Source organism: Kogia breviceps, chromosome 10 (genome assembly GCF_026419965.1).
Source record: "Kogia breviceps isolate mKogBre1 chromosome 10, mKogBre1 haplotype 1, whole genome shotgun sequence".
Lineage (NCBI taxonomy): Eukaryota > Metazoa > Chordata > Mammalia > Artiodactyla > Physeteridae > Kogia > Kogia breviceps.
Genome location: NC_081319.1, coordinates 36,334,998 through 36,358,007, shown reverse-complemented (window position 1 = coordinate 36,358,007; position 23,010 = coordinate 36,334,998). Strand labels below are relative to the sequence as shown.

Below are 23,010 nucleotides of genomic sequence, written 5' to 3'. Positions count from 1 at the left end.
TATGCAGCAATCACTGAAAAAGGCTAATTTATTTTTTCAGAATACTTCCTGACTAAACCTTTGGATCAGTGTTTTATTTTTTATTTTTTTAAGAGTTTTAGCTTTTATTGACTTTTTCTTAAACTTTCACTCCACGGGAAGGAATTGCTTATGGGAGAAAATCTATGTCCATATAGACTAAAGCTCATATACAATCTAAACCTTAATACTACCATTTATTTTATTTTTCTTTTTTTAACATCTTTATTGGAGTATAATTGCTTTACAATGGTGTGTTAGTTTCTGCTTTACAACAAAGTGAATCAGTTATACATATACATATGTTCCTATATCTCTTCCCTCTCGCGTCTCCCTCCCTCCCACCCTCCCTATCCCACCCCTCTAGGTGGTCACAAACCACCTAGCTGATCTCCCTGTGCCATGCAGCTGCTTCCCACTAGCTATCCACCCTACGTTTGGTAGTGTATATATGTCCATGCCACTCTCTCACTTCATCACAGCTTACCCTTCCCCCTCCCCATATCCTCAATTCCATGCTCTAGTAGGTCTGTGTTTTAGTCTTGATGACTAAGTGAAGGAAAAATCCAAAGCCAGGTTTTTGGCATTGCTTTCTCAGTCCTCTAGCTGGGATAGAATGCTGCAGCCTTTCTCTCCACCTCAATTGTCAGTTTTATTACTCACATAGCCACGAAAGCAACTATAAATTATACAGAATTTGCTACAGACTGAATTGTGTTCTCTTAAATTCATATGTTGAAGCCCTAATTCCACCCCCACTCCATGTGAGTGTGTTTGGACATAGGCCTTTTAGGTAGTAAATAAGGGTGGGGCTCTAACCCAATAGGATCAGTGGCCTCATAAGAAGAATAAGAAAGAAAGAACTCCCTTCCTCCTCCTCCTGCCATGTGAGGACACAGCATGAAGATGGCTATCTGCAAGCTAGGAAGAGAGCCTTGACCAGGAACCAAATCAGGCTGGTACCTGATCTTAGACTTCCAGCCTCCAGAACTGTGAGAAATACATTTCTGTTGTTTAAGCCACCAGTCTCTGGTATTTTGTTCTGGTAGCCTGAGCTAAGACAGAATTGAAAACCCAATTTTAAAAAATACGCATGCACACAGAATCCCTTGTATTTTTTTTTTTTTTTTTTGTGCTACGTGGGCCTCTCACTGTTGTGGCCTCTCCCGTTGCGGAGCACAGGCTCCGGACGCGCAGGCTCAGCGGCCATGGCTCACGGGCCCAGCCGCTCCACGGCATGTGGGATCTTCCTGGACCGGGGCACGAACCCGTGTCCCCTGCATCGGCAGGTGGACTCTCAACCACTGCGCCACCAGGGAAGCCCAATCCCTTGTATTTTAAAGGCACCACTAATTCTGTGCTTATCAACAGTGTGTATGAAGGAATGCTACAAAGGGCTTTTTTTTAAAAAAAAATCTATTTGTTTATTTACTTGGCTGCACCAGGTCTTAGTTGTGGCACGTGGGATCTTCGTTGCCATGTGCGGGATCTTTGTTGTGGCATGCATGATCTAGTTCCCTGACTAGGGATCAAAACCAGGTCCCTTGCATTGGGAGCGCAGTCTTAACCACTGGACCACCAGGGAAGTAAGTCCCAAAGGGTTTCTTAATGGGAGACAGAAGCACTCCTCTGAGTGTGACTTTTCTTGTAGAGTTGTTGTTTTCTACCTCAAGCTCTTTTCACTGTGACAAATCATAACCTGATTTATAATTTTTGGTTTTCCTTCACAAATACCAGCATAGAGACTCCATTTCCTCTCTTATTCAAATGTCTTCAGGGTCTAAAAGCCAAAGAAAATTCAATTTGGGGAACATCTTGAGAATGCATTGTACCCTTTTATATATAATGCCACTTTAGGAAATGCTCGTATTGTAAGGAGGAGTATATAAACTATCAAAAGCTGAATTAAAGGATTATGCTTCCATTTGAGAAAACAATATATGAGGAGATATACTCTCTGAAACAGTTATTTCTTCTTCTAGATATCTAACTTTCAAATGTCAACTATTCAAACATACTATCACTTACTGTTTTTCTGGTTGAACCACTGCAACTTTCCTCTGTTTGTGTACTGTACAAAGAAAAAAATATATATGTCAAGAAAAATAAACAAAGGAAAAGTTACATATGCATTCAGCTAACTTTAGCTTACAGCTGGCCTTTGAACAACATGGGTCTGAGTATATGTGGATTTTTTCAACAGTAAATATTGTAGTACACACAATCTGCAGTTAGTTGATTCCTCAGATGCAAAACCGCAGAGACAGAGGGCCAACTATGGGACTTGTGCATCTGCAGATGTTGGTATCCATGGCAGGTCCCAGAACCAATCCCCCACATACACTAAGGGACAACCATATGCAGTTCACTGGTCTTCAGTGTATTCATATAGTTGGGCAATTATTACCACAGTCAATTTGAGAATATTTTTCTCATATCAAAAAGAAACTCAGTACCCCTTAGCAATCACCTCTCCACTTAACCAACCCCGAGCCCTAGGTAACTACTAATCTACTTTTCCTCTCTCTAGATTTGCTTGTTACATCATAAATGGAATCATACAACATGTGATCTTTTGTAACTGGCTTCTTTTACTTAGCATAATGTTCTCAGAGTTCATCCAAGTTGTGGTGTGTGATAACATCTCATTCCTTTATATTTCTGAATACTATTCCATGGTGTGGAGATACCACATTTGTTTATCTATGCATCAGTTGATGGACATTTGGATTGGTTCCACTATGTACATAGTGGAATTTCTCATGAGTATATAGCTCTATACTTAACACTTCAAGGAACTGCCAGATTGTTTTCCAAAGCAGCTACACCTTTTTATTTCCCCCCAGAAAATATTCATAGAAGTTGGCTGTCACAGGGAGGATTAAAAATATTATTTTTGGTTTCTATATAAAGACATAGCAATACTTATAGTACTTGCTAGTTAAAAAACACAGAACTAGGTTTTAAATATAGGTGACCCTTGAACAATGCAGGGGTTGGAGTGCCAATCCCCAAACAGTCGAAGATCCATGTAAAACTTTACATTCCACCCTCTGTATGTGCAGTTCTGCATCCGTGGATTCAACCATCCAGGGGTCATGTAGTACTGTAGTATATATTTATTGAAACAAATCCACATACCAGTAGACCCACACAGTTCAAACCCACATTGTTCAAGGGTCAACTGTACTTTAAAGGAGCAAATTTTAAGGTATATAAATATCTCTCAATAAAGCTGTTTTTAAAAGTTGGGGGGGATCACTTTAAGATTAGGTTACAAAACATGGGGACTTGTGTCTTGCTCAATCTCTCACTCTCTTGCTTGCTGGCTCTGATGGAAGCCAACTCCCACGCTGTGAGCTCCCCCACGAAGTGGCCCACATGACAAGAAACTGAGGGAAGCCTCCAACTGAGAGTCAACAAGGAACTGAGGCCCTCAGTCCAAGAGCCCACAAGGAAATGAATTCCTGCCCACAACTATCTGAGTAAACTTGGGAGTAGATCCTCCCCCAGTTAGGCCTTGAGATGACAAGAGCCCTGCTGACACCCTGAATGTAGCCTCACCAGAGACTCGGATCCAGAGGTCCCAGCTAAGTTGTGTCAGATTCCTGACCTACAGAAAATGTGAGATAATAAATGTTTTGTTGCAATGAATGATTTCCTATGCAGAAACGGATAACCAGAATATCATTTTATTTTTCTCTGAAATGTCCAGATTCATCCTACTTGGTAACAGCCACACAGCAAATTATTTAACAATCAATCCTTTGACCCAGAAATAGATAGCTACCTCGTGCTCGGCGAGGAGTGCTGAGGGGATGGCCATTGGTTTCACACCAGCCCAAAGGAAATATATCCATGGATTCCACATTCACAATAAATTCAGGTATGGGTTTCTTAGAACCTGTTTAGATTTAAAAAAAATTTTTAAGACTATTAAATAGCTTTCTTCATAAACTACTTTCTAGATAATGTTCTAGACAATGTTCTAGTAGACAGTGTTCTACTGTTGCAATAACACAGACACAAAAGTCTCTTTTTTTTTGGAGTACACGGGCCTCTCACTGCTGTGGCCTCTCCCGTTGCGGAGCACAGGCTCCGGACGCGCAGGCTCAGTGGCCGAGGCTCACGGGCCCAGCCGCTCCGCAGCATGTGGGATCTTCCCGGACCGGGGCACGAACCCACGTCCCCTGCATTGGCAGGCGGACTCTCAACCACTGCGCCACCAGGGAAGCCCGACACAAAGTCTCTTAAGCAAGTTCCCTTTACACAGAAGTCATACTTTTTCATGTGTGACAAAGAGAAAAAGCAAACTGTCCCCCAAGGGTAACTGTATAAAGACCAAAACAGGTAGTCAATGTACAGGGTGACCCTTAGTTAGGGAACAGCAAATAAGCATCTAGAGCTACCAGTAATATCATTCAGATGGTTGACAAATATGGCTGTCAATTTCATGAAATAACTGGAAAATAAAAGGCAAGCATTATAGTTCTACTCAATAAAAACATTACTTCTGGTACTCAGGAACAAGCCAGAAGTTAGATCGGTGGGCTCAAATCAGAAAATGATGTAAACAAAGTTGCTCAGCAGGGGTTGCATAAACATGTACATCCAATACTGTCCTTGACACCTATGTTAAAGGCTGATTCTACAAACCGGGAATAACAGTAAGTACCGAGTCTGACTATTCAGCAGTGAATAAAAAGAAACCCAGGCATAGTTAGCTGTAGTGCTGAGTACTCACATACTACTTTCTGTCCACAAACCTGTCCCATCACTGAATATTACTTTTAGCATAATATATCTTTTCAATTTTACATACTTTTTGGTTCTACTCGTTGGGGGCAACCAAAATAAAATCTCTTGAATAAGCTAGTTACTAATTAATGCTCGTGCTCATGTATTTTGGTCACATCAAAATATATGCTATTTAACCTGTATTTTCCCCTTCAAGAAAACAGGGGCCCATATAAGTGAAGGCTTTTATTCATATTCATTTCCTAAAATGTGAAGGTCAAGGACAGGAAGATGAATTTTTAGCTCAGAGTCTTACATTACAAATTAGAAGTCTCTGAACAAGACCCCTATTTAGCTAATCAATTAAGTTTAACAAGACACATTACAGGGGTAAACAGGAAGGCAAAGAAGAGTGGTCAGACGAAGGTTTCTCAGGGGTGTTGACGCTTACCCTCCAACTGGAGCCACAGGTAGGAGCCTCTCACTGCAGTAATGGTGGCAACGCACACTTCTTCAGGGAGAAGAGGGTTCACTGCCTCAAGCTTCATGTTCTCCTTAAATTCATGCTCAGAAATTGACTAGAAGATAAATTAATCAAATACATACTGAGTATTAACTGACGTGCTCATCTGAGAGAACTTTCCAAGTAACAGTTAATCCTAGAGTAACTCCTCCATTCCATACCCCAGGGTAACTGTCCCTTTCCCTCCCTACAGAAGATAAGATTTATCCTCCAGAGGGTAAAACATCAGATCCCTGGGCAGGAGGACACAGGAACTATTGAGGGCATGTATGCTGTCCAGAACAGAGATTAGCATGTGGAATGCTGAGGCCCAGCCCCTGCTTCTACCCTCCACATAAGCGAATGGAAGAGACTTCTTGTGGCAATATGAAGCACAAGAAGGAACACATAAAGACATGGATTTAGGTTTCCCCAACAAATGGCCAGACAGATCTTACCCAATAGGGAAGTTCAAGGTTGACAAGCCCCACCCACATGCTCAGAGCTTCCAATCAGCTTTTTCTTTTAGTCTCCCATTTCTTAACTATAAGCAAGCAAATTCCACCAAGGAATTACCAGATATCTAAATATATGAAAGCTAGAGACCAAAACAGACAAAATAAGCAACTTGGAGAAAACAAGAAGAAAAATCACAAAAGGTGGGGGTAATTAACATCCTCTGAAAGATGAGAAAAACTATTGCACCTTTAAAATAAGAAAAGTATGTTATTAAAAATATTCAGAAATAGTTTTTAAAAATTAAAAATGTGATATCAAATATTAAAAACTCAAAATAAGGGTTGAAAGATAAAGTTTAGGAAATCTTCCAGCAAGCAAAGCAAAAAAAACCCCCTAAGAAGCAGGAAAAGCGATGGGGGTGGGGAGGGTGCGGCGGAATTGGAGGCCTGGTCCAGAGGGCCACCAAAATGAGAATTCCAGAAGGAGAAGAGAGAAAAAGAAAAGGAAATCAAAGAAGAGATCCAAGGGAACTTCCCAGCACAGAGAGGCACAAGTTTCCAGAGAGAATGTGCTCTCCACGCCCCAGCACATGGGTGAAGACAGGCCAAAGCCATGGCTTGACACTGAAAGGGAGTGACAAAAGAGATTCTATAACCTTCCAGGGATAGAGAAAAGAGCAGGTCATATATGAAAGATCAAGAATAAGAAGGGCTTTCAACTTCTCAATACCAACACTATAAGGTAGAAAACAACTGAGGTTATCAAAATTCTAAAGTGAAATAACTTCCATTCTAAAATTCCACATTGAGCCAAACAATCAGTCAAGTTAGTAGAGTGAACATATTTTCAAACACCAAAAGTCTACTAACACTTACATCTCTTGCATCCCATTTCAGGAAGCTACTGAGAGACAGGCTCCATCAAAACAAGGGAGTAAACCAAAAAAGAAGAGGCCATGAGATATATAAAACAGGAATCCCAAGTCCTAAGAAGGAGAGGCAATTCCTTGGGTGACACAGCAGAGCAGTTTCCAGAATTAAAACTACAAGGCAAGCCAAGACAGTAATCTGTCTAAAAAGAGCTTGCTAAGAGGGGTGTCTCTAGAAAAATATATTAGACATGACAGATTTCCTGATACGCTAATAGTTTTGAGAATCTACTGGAAGGTGTGGGAAGAATTGTATTATAAGCAAAGAAAATTAGGCTATGAAAAACAAGGCAATTATTAACTTGAGGACAAATAAAAGAAGAAAACAATCATAAAATACTACACTGCTAATCTGTGAGTAACACCTAAATGCCCATGATAATATAAATACTCAAATTCAGACTTAACCGAGAATTGTAATATCACTCTAATAGGAAGAGGAAATAGGTAAGACAGAGGAGAAAGGTAAGGTAAAATAGCTAGATTACTCACTTACCGTAATATAGAATTGAGAGGCACATCTAAAATTAACCCAAAAGATAGCAGCAAATTATAAGTGAGGAAGTATAAATGTGAGAATAACAAATAGTGAGAAGAACAGGAAGTGAATACTTCTAGGAAGGGAAGCCATGGAAAGGGACAGAGCAGGAAACTGTTGTTTTATGTTCTAAGCTTTTTACTGCTGTTTGGCTTTGTAAACCATAAATAAGTTTAATAATTTTCTCTCCTTAATATTTCATCATTTTTTCATATTAATGGACCATCAAAACTAATCATAAACTAAAATTTTAAATTCACTTGATTTCAGCTAATTAAAAAAAACAAATTGATAAACTGTTAAACTAATTAAATTAACAAATTAACTTCCACAGCAAATGAAATTTTCCTTGGACCATTTTATTACAATCAATGACAGGCATTTTGGGGTTGCATGAGAGGACTGGCTTGAGAGTAAACATCATTACAGCAAGGGAAGCACAGCAGTACCCAGCAGCCCAGAAGCAGTGGCCCTGAGGGGACAGGATTCTCACCGGAGGGAAGCACCTCTGGGGAGCAGCTTCAGCACCACACTGTTTGAGGTAGTCGGCCCAATCAAAGTCCTGGCCTGGGTAGCCTAGGTAGGGACAAAAGAGCAATGATTCACACCTCACGTGCCTGCCTGGCTTTGCCACTCTGCCAGGTATCCACCCACAACTTGTAATTTTGCTAATTTGAGGACTTTGATCATTTTAGAGAGGGGAAAAAACACCCTATTAAATCCAAAGTATTAATTTTATAAATAAAGCAACTCTGGATAAATTTTTAAACTCACACTTCAAATTAGGCATTTATTTGAACAATATTTTATATGATTAGTTGTTGACAATTTACCAAAAGAATTTAAGACAGTTATGACTGAATTTTATTTGTGCTAATAAATCCAGTCTCTAAAGGACAGAGACTCAGGGTCAAAAGGAAAAGAGACAACAAACAACCTACAGCACTATTTAATCAGTGAAGACTTTTTTCTTTCGTAAAGCTATTCCCTTAAACATGGCTTAGCAACTACTAATATTCCCAGCACAGGTTTCAGATTCGTGTTCTATAGAATCTCAGTGCTCTATAAGCTGAATCATGAATTCATTTCAGGAAAAGAGCTGAGCTTAATTCCCCGCTTAAGTCTACAGGTTCTTGGCAGAAGCCCCTCTCACCTGACACCCTTATGGCACCGGCTCTGCGCAAGAAGCTGGACTGAGTCCGGCTGCCCCGCCGTGTCTGAGCTCACCTCCACTCCCCAGAGCTCAATGTCCCACAGGCACAGAGCAAGCTACTCAAGAGCACACCAGCCTACAGCCAAACAGCCCCTGCAGTCACCTCCTCTGCCCACCTCAGACTGGCACCATCTTCTCTCTGCCTCCCCCTCAATTCCTGACAGTAAATTATCTACCATTTTTAATTACATAATCCACTACTTTCCTTCTATTGATATGTACAAAGACAGCTGAGTTGTCTACAACAATGCTGAAAGAGGTGATACCTTTAATAATTTTTTTTTTCTTCTCATGTAATGGCAGCGGGCAGGATAAGGAACTTGGGATGTTCAGAGCATTCCTGCAAAGCAAGAACTTGCTCCTGTAGGTATGTCCCCCCAACCATCACCACCAGGCAGGCACTCCACTGTCTGTTCACTGATGAGGGAGAACCTGGGGGGTTCTGTTACGGTCTTCCCCTATTTACTCATTGAAGGAACTGCCATTCTCACTTTTGTTTCCCCCGTGACAAGTCCAATGCCTGGCTCAAAGCAAACATTCCACAAAATGTTTGTTGGATGAATGAAGGCTGAATGGAAGACAAAGGTTCAGAGTCTGTGACTTTTATTAACAGAAAAGAGCACTTCCAGCCCAGTGTGCCAGCAGTCACCATTTAGAAAGTGAAGCTATGTTTTAATAAGAGCTTACCAATAAAGTATATACACGGCCAGTCAAATAATCTGATTTGCTGACATAAAAAATCAGATAAACACCTTACACTTCCAGATACTCTAAGTTAAAAAAACACCTAAAATTTCAGCTCAAATAAGTCATATTTAGTAACCTTGATTAAAGGGTCAAAGATTAAATTTTGCAAAGTTGCAATGCAAACATGAGGAAAACTAGCTGCTACCTTCCTACTTACAGCCTGAGTTCTACTTTTGACCATAAATCTCCCTCTGAGGTCCAAAGAGTCTCCCTCTAAGAGGAGGCCCAGAAACCTAAAAATCAGTATCTACCTCCTAACTCTGGCTCTAAGGCCTCTTCTCATAAATCAGCTCCCAACACTAATTGCATCCTACCCTCACCCCTGTTGCCTCCCAGCAGACACAGATGGAATGAACTAAGGAAGCTGCATGGAACCCCAGGATATTATGACGATATTTATTAAGGTAGTAGGACATACTTTATTTACTAGTTTTTTGTTTTTTAAAAAAATATTTATCTATTTATTTGGTTGCACTGGTCTTAGTTGTGCCAGGCGGGCTCCTTAGTTGTGGCTCACCAGCTCCTTAGTTGTGGCATGCATGTGCAATCTAGTTCCCTGACCAGGGATTGAACCCGGGACCCTGCATTGGGAGCACAGAGTCCTAACCACTGTGCCACCAGGGAAGTCCCTATTTACTAGTTTTTAAGCTTAATTTATAACTTTTAAATATGTAGATACCGGAATCTAGGTCTTTGTTTACTCTTGTCTTGGGCCCCCAAAACATTAAGGACAGGATTGGGTGTGAGGAGAGAGGGGGACAAAAGATCCAGGTAAAGCCATCTGATGAATCTCATTTCAAAGCAAACAAATCAGAAAAGAATGAATACACACCAGGAGGCGGACTGATGTGTAAACCATTCTTCAGACCCCACTGCACGGGGAAAATACCAGGACTGTCAGCATGACACACGAAGGATCGCTGTGCACGATTCTCTGGTTGCAAATCATCCATTTCCACCAGAAAATACTTCTCATCAAAAACCTGTATGTATGATTTAACACATAAAATAGACAAATGTTTTTTTTTTTTTAAATTGGGGTATAGTTGCTTTACAATGTTGTGCTAGTTCCTGCTGTACAACGAAGTCAATCAGCTATTATGTATACATATACCCACTCCCTCTGGGACCGCCCTCCCACCCGTCCCACCCATCTAGGTCACCACAGAGCACCGAGCTGAGCTCCCTGCACTATACAGAAGGTTCCCACTAGCTGTTTTACACATGGTAGTGTATATATGTCAATCCCAATACGTGTATGTTTACGCACGCGTGCACACACACACACGTCATTTCCTTGGCATAGCTGAACATGTTACAAAAGTTAATAGCCATATTAATAGTAACATTAAGTGTTTTTTAATACTACTACTAAGCACTCAGTAAATGTTATCTCTGTGTCAGGCACTGTTTAAATGCTTTTTTTGTATTAATTCAGCTTTAATCTTCCTAACACTCTAACGAGGTACCATTATCAACCCCATTCTGCAGAAAAGGAAACTGAGTTTAAAAAGCAGTTAAATAACTTGCTCCATGTTACACTGACAGGAAGAAACAGAACCTAGATTTAAATCCAAGTTGCTGAGCTCCAAACAAAGTTTAGTTCAGGCTCAGTGAGGAGTCAACTACACCAGTTTATTAGATCAGATCCTAGCCTAGTTTCAAATGCCAAAGAGAAGTTTTTATGAAACTCCCCTGGCTCCTTACCACCTACCCTTCAACTCCAGAAAGGACCTTCTGACCCCACTGCAGGTTCAGAATCCCTTCTTGTTTTTTTTCCCCCTCCTTTTGTGAAGTTACTCTTTTAAAAAAAAATAATTTATTTTGTTTTATTTATTTTTGGCTGCGTTGGGTCTTTGTTGCTGCACGCAGGCTTTCTCTAGTTGCAGCAAGTGGGGGCTACTCTTTGTTGCGGTGCATGGGCCTTTCATTGTGGTGGCTTCTCTTGTTGCAGAGCACGGGCTCTAGGTGCATGGGCTTTAGTAGTTGTGGCTCGTGGGCTCTAGAGTGCAGGCTCAGTAGTTGTGGCACACGGGCTTAGTTGCTCCATGGCATGTGGGATCTTCCCGGACCAGGGTTCAAACCCGTGTCCCCTGCCTTGGCAGGTGGATTCTTTTTTAAAAAAAAATTATTTATTTATTTATTTTGCGGTACGCGGGCCTCTCACTGTTGTGGCCTCTCCTGTTGCGGAGCACAGGCTCCGGACGTGCAGGCTCAGCGGTCATGGCTCACGGGCCTAGCCGCTCCGCGGCATGTGGGATCTTCCCATACTGGGGCACAAACCTGTGTCCCCTGCATTGGCAGGCGGACTGTCAACCACTGCACCACCAGGGAAGCCCGGCAGGTGGATTCTTAACCACTGTGCCAGCAGGGAAGCCCCCTTCTTGTTCTAAGAATAATCTTCTTCTAAGGTAAGGAAAATTTAAATCTCAACAGGTCTGACGATTCAGCGTCCACCTAACTATTCCTCTTGTCATACTCGACTTTTGGTACTACTTTCAGTAAATGGGCTTCTGCTCTACTCTTAAAACGAAATCCTCTACCTTATGCCTCAGTTCTAGTTACTGAGTAACTGGGCCTTGACAACCTGCCCAGTTATTGTGGTTACTTCTAACAAGAACCTCACTTTTGTCAATCTTCCAAAAGATTAAAGTCTGAATCTGGAATCCATGGCTGGAGCAATCGGCAGATCTTGTGACACTAACCAACTGTTCCCCACACATCTGCTCACCCAACGAGCCCTGCACCTAGCTGGACACTGATGACACTGCCTGCCTCCAAACTTTTCAGATACCGTGGGCTACCTGCTGCTTAAATCTCCTCTATAGTTATGTACAGCTAGGCCTGCCCCAAAGAATGTGCATCCCACTACTCTGGTGCCCAGGCTTTGGTTAGCTGTGGCAACCAAGCTCTGACAAAGGAATGGCCCACAAAGAATCAGACATTACAAATGTAAAATGTGCACAGAACTAATTCTAGCCTCACAGCTTAGGAGAAACAATGGGTTGGATTAGTGGAGTTTGAAGATTAAAACACTACCAATTTCCTAAACCAGTCACCCTGACAAGAATTCTTACCAAGAGAGTTGACTCCATTTTACCTTAACAATTGTAGCAGGAGAGATCCCAAAAGGAGACCAGGGATCCACAGCTTCCAATTTCATATTTACAGAGAATGAATGAGTGCCGATCACTTGTTTATCCTGAAATGCAAATGCCAAGAGGGAATAAAATATAGTATCTGCACATTAATGTTATATATATAGCTGAATACTACTCTTAATTAAGATAATGGAACTGTCCAGCTTCTGATAAATAATCTAATCCTATAATTGTATTCCCATCCTGGAAAAAATTATTTAGGAAAAAAAAACCCAAAGGAAGCACTCCTACTCTCTACGTTCGGAACATGAGGGTCATACAGAGAAAAAACAAGTTTATTTTATAACAAGTCAAGGCTATGTAGTTAAGAGTAGTAAAGAAAAGACTCAAAATGCTTTAAGAGTGCTTCAGGAAAAAACCTAGACTACTTTTAGGAAAAAAGGATGATCATCACTCTAGCTAGCCTTCAAACCTCTTCCCTCCTTCAGGCATCACAGCACTCTCACTGATGCCAGGGGTTATTTTATGCTTTGTAGCGCCCCCATATTGCTTTATTCTACTGTGAGAATATAAGTACCTATCTACCACATTTTTGTTTTTACCTTAAATAAGTAAGATGGTAATGGCTCTTCCTCCTCCTCTTTCACTTTGGCCAAGATCTCTTGCCACTCAACTTCAGTTTTCAGATGTCTGATGGCTTTAGTTAAAACAAGATATGATGCTTTAAGTGATGTGAGAACTTACACATTTTATAACTGCTCTGAAAGCATTCACATAAAAACGTCACTTTCCACTGGGAAAAGGAAGGGGTTCAAGCCCACTCATACAATCTTTACTCAGAGAACTTACAACTTTAACTTCAGTACCTTGTCTCCTCTGTTCAGAACCTGGGTAGTGGTTTGGTGAAAATACCTACAGTAAGATCATAAGGATTGCTGTTGTCCACAAAATAATATAATATAGCATCCAAACTGGGGCACATAATAATGAATGTAAATTGATTCAAACATTAACTCCTGTTTTAATATTATTGGGATATCTTTTAATCAGCAATTTGCTTTGAACAAGACCTGTCCTACTCCTATAACTATGTAAATGCTACCTAGAGAATTTTTCTTCAGTTTTGGTAACAGATCAGTATGAGTTGGGGCAGAAGTCAGTAAAAGTTGGAGCAGAAGGTATATCAATATGTGCAGCAAATTACTAAGGCAATAAAGCCCCCCCAAAAAAAGGCATTTAACTACTCCATATACATTTTTTCAATATCTCTATTACGTAAACTAACAAAGGCTTCCATAATATGCAGAATAATGTATTTTTCAGTCTCATAGATATTAATAAAAATATAATAAACAATAATGTAATATTAAAAGAAAAATGTTATATTGCTCCTCACCTGATGGGGGCTGAAGCTCATATCCCTGTTGAGCAGCCCAACCAACATGATGAAGAAATGGATCCAAGTAATACAACCAATGTTCAAAATTATCAGAACTCCCAAGTCCTTCATAACGCAGCTTCAGCCTTCCCCCAATGTTGTCTACTACAGTAACAATCCAAGTACTTAAAGATTCCTGGAAAGCTTGACATTCCAGCCTGGAACCTGGAGCAATGAGATCTAAAGGATTCCTCCCATTACGGAGCTGTAGGTAAAAAAAGCAAAATGATTATATGAGAGGTAACATAATATTTTTAAAATCAAGTTTTAAATGAACTCAAATTAGCCTTTATATTTTTACCCATTCATAGCTAGTGACACTCAACTGCCTAATATCATACAATTCTCTATAGTGTTATTTCTGGTGATATGAAAATATTTATCTTAAATAAAGATTTCTATCTCTAGGACTATGTTATAGTTTCATCTAGAAAGAATTTTAAAAATATCATCATTACTTAGTCTCTGTAAAAGCAAATATGATCATTTAAAAAAAAATCAAATATGTCAAAATCCCCCACAATCCTACCTCCAGGAAAGAACCATGATAAATGCTTTGGCATATACCCTCTGAGAATGGGTTTTCTACACACAAGTCAACATCCAACCATGTCTATCTTTTTCTCTTTTGTATTTTTTGAAACATGTATATTGTTTTTCAATGTGTGTTTGTCACTTAATATTTCGTAGCTATCTTTCTATTATAGCACATATAAATCTTCCTCATTCTTTTAATTTGTTTTATTGACATTATGTATTATACATGGACAGTAATTTATCCACTTATCTGCTGATGGCATTTCAGTTCTGATTTTTTTACTCATTTCACAACGATGTTCTTATGAATGCAATGAGTGTTCTGATTATACTGAGGGAAAGGAAAAGTTTAATTCTCACTCTCTAGATACAAATTAAAAGCTAGAAGAAAGAATAAAAACAAAGGCTGATTCCAATATCATCACTTAACCATTTCTCAATGTTCAAACTTACATTTTTTTCCCAATAAGAAATGCTTGGACTTCCCTGGTGGCACAGTGGTTAAGAATCTGCCTGCTAATGCAGGGGACACGGGTTTAAGCCCTGGTCTGGGAAGATCCCGCATGCTACGGAGTAACTAAGCCCGTGCACCACAACTACTGAGCCTGTGCTCTAGAGCCCGCAAGTCGCAACTACTGAACTCACATGCCACAACTACTGAAGCCCACGTGCCTATAGCCTGTGCTCTGCAACAAGAGAAGCCACTGCAATGAGAAGCCTGCACACCGCAACCAAGAGTCGCCCCTGGGCAGCAACAAAGACCCAATGCAGCCAAAAATAAATGAATAAATAAATGAATTTATTTTTTTAAAAAAAGATCTGCTCTATGATACTTACATATTCATATATATGCAAAAGAACACATGAACAAATGAAGGAACACATTCACGGCTAAAGATAAGAATAGCAGAATCAAGATCAATGTACTGCAGGGATACTTATTAATTCATTTGTTCATGATTTCATTCATTCATTCAAATGTTACTGAGTGTTTAGCCAGGCCCAGACTAAACATAATTAAATGAGTCAGAGTACAGGCATACCTCTGAGATATTGCAGGTTCAGTTCCAGACTACTACAATAACGTACATATTGCAATAAAGTAAACCATACTAATTTTTTGGTTTCCCATTGCATATAAAAATAAAGTTTACACGATATTGTAGTCTATTAAGTGTGCAACAGCATTGTCTAAAAAAATGCACATATCTTAATTTAAAAATACAAACCAAAAACCTATTACAATAGTAACATCAAAGATCACTGATCAGAGATCACCATACAAATATAATAATAATGAAAAGTTTGAAATACTGTGAGAATTACCAAAATGTAACACAGAAACACAAAGTGAGCAAATACTGTTGGAAAAATAGCACCGACAGACTTGCTCAAAGCAGGGTTGCCACAATGCTTCAATTTGTAAAAAATGTGGTGTCTGAAAAGCACAATAAAGTGAAGCACAATCAAATGAGGTATGCCTATATAAAATATAAAGATCACCTAGAAACAGAGTGTTCGCCAACCAAGTTTAAAGAGGAATTGTGAATGGATCAAAGAATTAAATATAACAGTTAACACTATAAAACATTTAGAAGAAAATATAGGAGTAAATCTATATGACTTTGGGTTAAGCAAAGCCTTCTTAGATAAGACTCCAAAAGTACAAGCAACAAAAGAAAAAAATAGATAAACTGGATGACATCTAAATAAAAAACTTTTGTTCTACAAACAATATTACCAAGAAAGTGAAAAGACAATCTACAGAATTGGAGAAAATATTTAAAAATCATATATCTTGATCTAGACTTGTAATCAGAATTTATAAGGAACTCTTACAACCCAATAATAAAAAGATAAATAACCCAATTTTAAAGTGGGCAGGGGCTTCCCTGGTGGCGCAGTGGTTGAGAATCCACCTGCAGATGCAGGGGACGTGGGTTCGTGTCCCGGTCCGGGAAGATCCCACATGCCGCGGAGTGGCTGGGCCCATGCGCCATGGCCGCTGAGCCTGTGCGTCCTGAGCCTGTGCTCCGCAATAGGAGAGGCCACAGCAGTGAGAGGCCCGCGTACCATAATGAAAAAAAAAAAAAAAAAAAAAAAAGGGCAGATATTTCTCCAAAAAAGCACACAGAAATATGCTCAGTATCATTAGTCATTAGGGAAATGCAAATCAAAGTGAGATATTACTTCACACCCACTAGGACAGCTATAACCAAAAAGAGAATAACAAGTGTTGGCAAGGATGTAAAGAAATTGGAACCTTCATAAATTGCATTTCACATATGATACAAAGAATGTTGCTGGTACGACAGATAGTGACAAAATATAACTTAGAAATGTCAAAACCAATAAATTTATTTCACAAAAACAAGAAATCTATTTTCACCAACAAGCTCAAAAGCTATACTAATTTAAAAGAACTGCTAAAAGCAGGTAGGTGGTGGTCCAGTGTCTTCTGAGCAAAAGAAAAGGGGTCTCAAGTCACCTGGTGTGGGAGTTACAAATGTCCATGTTGAAGAAGAGTCAGCCCTTGCTCAGTTCCAAGTGAGAGCTCAAAACGGCCACATTTTCCAACTGTGTGAAAGAATCTGGAAAACTAGATTTTCATGTGTTTGCAACTAATTCAAAAACCTTTTACGCACTGAGCAAGCCACCAATTTGCAACCTCTGAGGGTAAGTTTACACCTCCCAATACCTATGCCCATGTCTGTACTAATAATGCTGATCTGTCTTGGAGTGGTAAATAAGCATGCAATTTTAAGATTCCTTGGACAGGAAGATTGAAAGGGTTTTCCACAGATTCTGGAAGCAATAATACTTACGCCCTCTAGCAGCGGAACAGGAGGACTACATGCTCCCATCAGGGTCTGCCGCAGAAACTCATCCCGATCAGGCACTTTATCTCTGATGCCTAGATGAAGGAATCATACTGTCAGCCACAAAACACAGAGAAATTAAACTAAGAAGAATACAGAGAAACTAAACCAGTGAAAATGGTTTAGAGGTGCATCTGTCATTTTAATATTTAACAGCCCAGCATATTGCTTCTTTGACAGCTTAAAAATAATCCTCCTCTAGAAAGAGCTACTTCCTGGTTAGTTTAGTAAGAGTTGTATCCAAAAAAAGAGAATAGGCCCAACGCCCTGTTAGTATAATTTTATCCAAAAATGAACTACTTTATTTTTTATTATGGAAATTTTCAAATATACAGAAAAATAGAGAAAACAGTATAATGAATCCCCAGCTTCAAAAACTGTCACTTCAAGGTCAATCTTTATATCTAGACCAGGAGCTGTTAGCAAACGACAAACTGTGGGCTAAATCTGGCCTGCTGTCTTTACTGTAAATAAAGTTTTATTGGAACACAGCCAATATCATTTTTTAAGTACTGTTTTCACATTACAAAAGTAGAGTTGAGCAGCTGTGACAGAAACCACAGGGCCTGAAAAGCCTAAAATATTTTACTATCTGGTCCTTTACAGCTACTTTGTCAACCCTGATCTATATCCTCACATACTCCCCCCCCCCCCCCACCCGCAGCAACCCAACCATGGATTATTCAGAAACCAATTCCTGGTATCATGTAATTTCATCTAATATAATCTCAGTATGCATTTCTAAAAGAAAATAACTTTTTGTATAACCATAATAACATCACACCTTTAAAAATTACAATAATTCCTTCATATCAAATATCTAGTCCATGTTCAACTTTCCAAAATGTCTCAAAAATGATTTTTTCAATTTGTTTGGTCAAATCATGATAGAAATGAGAGCCATACATTGCAAACGGTTAATATATCAACTAAATCTCTTTTAATGTGTACGTATACCCCACACTCCCTCTTTTTCTTGCAGTATATTTGTTAAGACTCAACATTTTGTCCTATATAGAGTTTTTCGGAGTCTGGTTTTACTGGTTGCCTCCTTGTGGTAACCAGTTGCTCTACTGTCCTTTCCATTTTCTATAAATCAGTATTTAGATCTAGAGGTTTGATCAAATTCAGATTTGACTCTCTGGGGTCGGGGGTAAGATTACTTCGTAAGTGGAGTTGTATCTTTCCATCAAGATGCACATTCATTCTGGTTGTCTCTCCTTCTGTGATGTTAGCAGCTTTTAATGGTCACTACACAGATATACTGATTCATCAGGGGCTAAAAATGGTGATATTCTATCACCCCTTCTTCATTTACTAACCAAAATACTTCTATAAAGAAAAATTTCTCTTCTTCTACTATTTGATCACAAAAAGAAGGCAGGATATATGCTTGATTCTCTTTATTCTTTCTCTGTATTTACCAGCCTTCAAAATTATCAGTTGGTTCTCCAGCATCGTCCCAAGGCGACCAATGAGGGTTTTGTTTAAAAGATTCACCATGAAGTTACAGATTAAATCACATATATGTTTCAGGCTATTGCAGCTACTGTCCTATTGATGCTCAAAGTGTCTCATCTTTAAGAAGAGGGGGTCTCTTCAGGTTGGCTCCTGGGTCCTTTGACATAACCATAGTAAATAGTTATTGATCTCTTTTTTACTTTTGGTATAAAAAGATGTTCCATGTGCCTCTTGTACATTTCCTGCCCCAGTCCAGCTTTATCCCACAATACACAAATAATGATTTCAAAATAACATCCACTCTACCACCAACAATATGATTACTAAAAACAGCTTGAGTTGTTGTTGCTACTTCGGCAATTTTGGGGGTTCCTTTAGGCATAGCCTTACGAGGGACATACATTTAAATTACTGTATTTAAAAGTCACTGAAATAGTTGTTCTCTGGGTAGTTACTTCACAAGCTCCATACACAGGTTTCTTTATTTGCTTCTGCATTTGTTTTTTTAAAATTTAATTTTGCTTTATAAATTATATAAAATATTTACATGGTTCAAAATTCAAATCTACAAAATAAGGTACATTCAGAAAATCCAGCTTTTAACCTTGTCCCCTTCATCCTATTCCCTTCTTTACCCACAGGCAACTTTTTTAAATGGTGTATTCCTTATTGTTAATCAAATATAGTTCAATTTAAAAAAAAGATTCCTTTAGTTTTAAAAAACGAAGTTAACACACACATACACATGCATTCATATATCTTCCTCCTCCCTCATTCAATACATATTTTTCTTTATTCATATAACAAGGTATCTGGAGACCATTTCTTGGATATATGTAGATGGACCCTGTTTCTTTTTTTAATGACTGATTGCACCTTTTATTATGAAGTACTCTTCTTTGGAAAGGTGATATATATTGATACACACACACACACACACACACACACACACACACGCACGCACGCACACAAAGGAGTATTACTTAGCCATAAAAAAGAATGAAATAATGCCATTTGCAGCAACATGGATGAACCAAGAGATTATCACTCTGCTGTATACCTGAAACCAACACAACATTGTAAATCAACTATACTTCAATTAAAAAATAATAATAAAGTACCCTTCTTTGTTTCTTACAGTGCTTTCTGATCTGAATTCCACCTTTGTCAGATATCAAGACTGAGACTCCTGCTTTCTTTTCTATTTGCATTTGTCTATGTATCTTTGTCCATCCTTTTATGTTTATTCTTTCAGAATATCTCCATTTAGGTATGTCTCCTGTAATAGCACAGAAGTGGGTTTTATTTTGTGAGCCAACCTGAATTGTTTTCTTTTAATAGAAGAGTAAGCCCATTAACATTTATTTATATTACCAAAAGATATGACCTCAATTCTGTCATATTGTTAAGTATTACATAAATTGCTTGTGTATGTGTACAGTCTTTCACTACGTGATCTATTTTACTTAAATATATACTTTTTCTTTTTTTTTTTTTTATTTTGCGGTATGCGGGCCTCCCACTGCTGTGGTCTCTCCCGCCACAGAGCACAGGCTCTGGACGCGCAGGCCCAGCAGCCATGGCTCATGGGCCCAGCCGCTCCGCGGCATGTGGGATCTTCCTGGACCAGGGCACGAACCCGTGTCCCCTCCATCGGCAGGCAGACTCTCAACCACTGTGCCACGAGGGAAGCCCTCTTCTGGTTACTTTTATACTAATATCTTTATATAACAATTTTAGTCCTCTCTGTTTTCAGACTATTATCTATTTCATTTTTTTTAATAAACAATACTAAAGTTAGCTATAATGTCTTTCTTCTCCTCTCTTTCAGCATCTCATTTCAGGTAATTGCCTTTTACTCCTAGTTAACACTTAAAAGGCAATTAGTTAAATTACTAGGCAATAAACCTGTTTTAAAAGGGGAGGAGGGATGAGTAAGCTTATAGCACTGTATTCACTTGCTCACCCCACTGTGGTCCCATATATATATATTTTTTGGGGGGGGTGGTACGCAGGCCTCTCTCTGCTGTGGCCTCTCCCGCTGTGGAGCATAGGCTCCGGAAGCACAGGCTCAGTGGCCATGGCTCACAGGCCCAGCTGCCCCGCAGCATGTGGGATCCTCCCGGACCGGGGCATGAACCCGTGTACCCTGCATCGGCAGGCGGACTCGCAACCACTGTGCCACCAGGGAGGCCCCCAGATTTTTTACAGTTATACTGTATTTATGTTGTCAGAGCATGTAGCCATTATATACTATACTGTCTCCCTTACAACCATCATTTAGCTCGAAGTTCTACAGTCATATATACATTTAGTGTTTCACTAACAATTCTCAAGCCAATGTTTCTTCATTTGTTTGATTTTCTTTTCTTTTTTTAAAAAAAATTAATTAATTAATTTTTGGCTGAGTTGGGTCTTTGTTGCTGCATGCAGGCCTTCCCTAGTTGTACCGAGCGGGGACAACTCTTTGTTGTGGTGCGGTGGCTTCTCTTGTTGCGGAGCACGGGCTCTAGGTATGTGGGCTTCAGTAGTTGTGGCACATGTGCTCAGTAGTTGTGGCTCGCAGGTTCTAGAGCTCAGGCTTAGTAGTTGTGGCGCAGGGGCTTAGTTGCTCCACAGCATGTGGGATCTTCCTGGACCAGGGATCGAACCCGTGTCCCGTGCGTTGGCAGGCGGATTCTTAACCACTGCTCCACCAGGGGAGCCCTCGTTTGATTTTTCTGAACCTCATTCTCTAGTGGATTTCTTTGGAAGGAAAAATCATGGGAACAATATTCCCTGAATCCTTATATCTTCATAACAGTTTGCATGTGGCCTTTACACCTGATGTTCAGTTTGGTTGGACATAAAATCCTGGCCTCATGTTTTCTTTCAGTGAATTTCTTAAAAATGTTACCTTATTGTCTTTAGGCATAAAGCACTGTTGTCAATTAGTCTGATGACAATCTTGTTTTCTTTCCTTTTCAAGAAACTTACTGTCTTTTGCCTAAAAGATTAAGGGATCCTTTTTTGCTTTAGAGTTCAATACATACCTTGATTTAGCTGTTCTCATTTTATCTCCCCATGTACATAGTGAATCCTTTCAATATGTATTTTTAAGTCCTATTTTATTTCCATAAAGTTTTCTTGAATTTTAGTTTACAGTATTTTATTATTTTGTTACTTTGGTTTTCATCTTCAGGGACTTCTATTTTATGTATCTTGAACCATTTTTGCCAACCTATATTATTAATATTTTTTTCCAAGTCCTTTTTATTTCTTTAAAAAATTTGTTTTCCTCTTTTTCATCTTCTGTTTCTCTTCAGATATTACTCATGGTTGATTCACTCCTGTTTGCATCTTAACTTAGTCTTCATTTCTAGTATTTTTAAATTTCTAGTTCTTGTCTACCTTCTATGTTTTTTCTTTTCAAATCTGCTCATTTTTTAATTTTTATAAATTTTATTTATGATTCTTCTCACTGCTCTATCACTGTTACTACATTTCTGTCTGACACAGTGTTCATCTCTTTTGTGGTTATGTTTCTCTGGAAGGATTTTATTCTACCCTTTTTTCCTCTTTTTTTAAATTATACTAACTTGACCTTGTATGAGACTCAACTGAAATCATTTTCTGTTGTTCATGTTTAAATGAGGTGAATTTTCCTACACTCTTAAGATACAATAGTGGGCCAGGTAGCTTCATGTCTCTAGAGCTTCCTCTTACATTGTTTTTTCACAGAATGTTAATGGCAAGCTAGAAGCCCACGGATAACCCAGGACTCTAACTTCATTTCTAAATACCATCCTTCAAAAAACAAAATGAAACAAAACAAAAAAACCTAGGGCTCCCTGGAGAAATGGCTGATTTCAGGGCTGAGGCAGGGAAAAGTTTCCTGAACAAGAAACTACTCAAAGAATAATGGGAACATAGCAAAGGACACATTTGCCAGCTTGAAGGGGTGTCCACTGGCCAAATCTAGGACAGTCTGAGCATCAAAATAAATAATGATACTAAGAATTATAATCCATTGAATAAAATAATACTCATGAGTCTATACTGACATAGATACATAAATACACACATGCATACATAAATACCTGTGTGTAAATGGCAGAAAAGAGAAAGCTCTTTCTATAGTAGAAAGCCAATTATGAAATGAAGAAGGAATTAGAAAATACCATTTGGTAATCATCAGAGTAATAACTGTTTCAGATAAAAATTATCAATGGATGCCAAATATAGTGGGTGAAGTTTGAAGAGTAATGAGATAAGTTACATAATCTCAAGGTATCTTCCCACAAGATACTTTCTAATTAAAAACAGTAAAAGCAATTTTACAGTGGAAAAACTTGGCATATACCAATTTAATCAAGTGATGAAAGTTAATATCACAAGTTAGTTACAGGACAAACCAACAGCATGTGTCTCCTGATATGATGCACCAGAAGGACACAGCATCACTTCTGCATT

The 23,010-nt window shown here is 39.1% G+C and overlaps 1 protein-coding gene across 9 annotated transcripts in view; it reads right to left on the bottom strand.

Moving 5' to 3' along the window:
* Window positions 1-23,010, bottom strand: part of SFMBT1 (Scm like with four mbt domains 1) — a 139,508-nt gene that overhangs the window by 19,090 nt on the left and 97,408 nt on the right. For 7 of the 9 annotated variants that reach the window (XM_067044004.1, XM_067044006.1, XM_067044003.1 and 4 more), the window contains 9 exons: window positions 17,044-17,132; window positions 13,640-13,886; window positions 12,846-12,940; window positions 12,243-12,344; window positions 9,975-10,125; window positions 7,676-7,758; window positions 5,207-5,333; window positions 3,809-3,922; window positions 2,047-2,089 (listed from right to left, as the gene is read on the bottom strand). In XM_067044004.1, coding sequence (XP_066900105.1) covers window positions 2,047-2,089; window positions 3,809-3,922; window positions 5,207-5,333; window positions 7,676-7,758; window positions 9,975-10,125; window positions 12,243-12,344; window positions 12,846-12,940; window positions 13,640-13,886; window positions 17,044-17,132 — 1,051 coding nt within the window. Of the gene's footprint in view, window positions 1-2,046; window positions 2,090-3,808; window positions 3,923-5,206; window positions 5,334-7,675; window positions 7,759-9,974; window positions 10,126-12,242; window positions 12,345-12,845; window positions 12,941-13,639; window positions 13,887-17,043; window positions 17,133-19,696; window positions 19,838-23,010 lie in introns of all 9 variants that reach the window. The other 2 variants (XM_067044001.1, XM_059075986.2) reach the window with 1 other exon arrangement.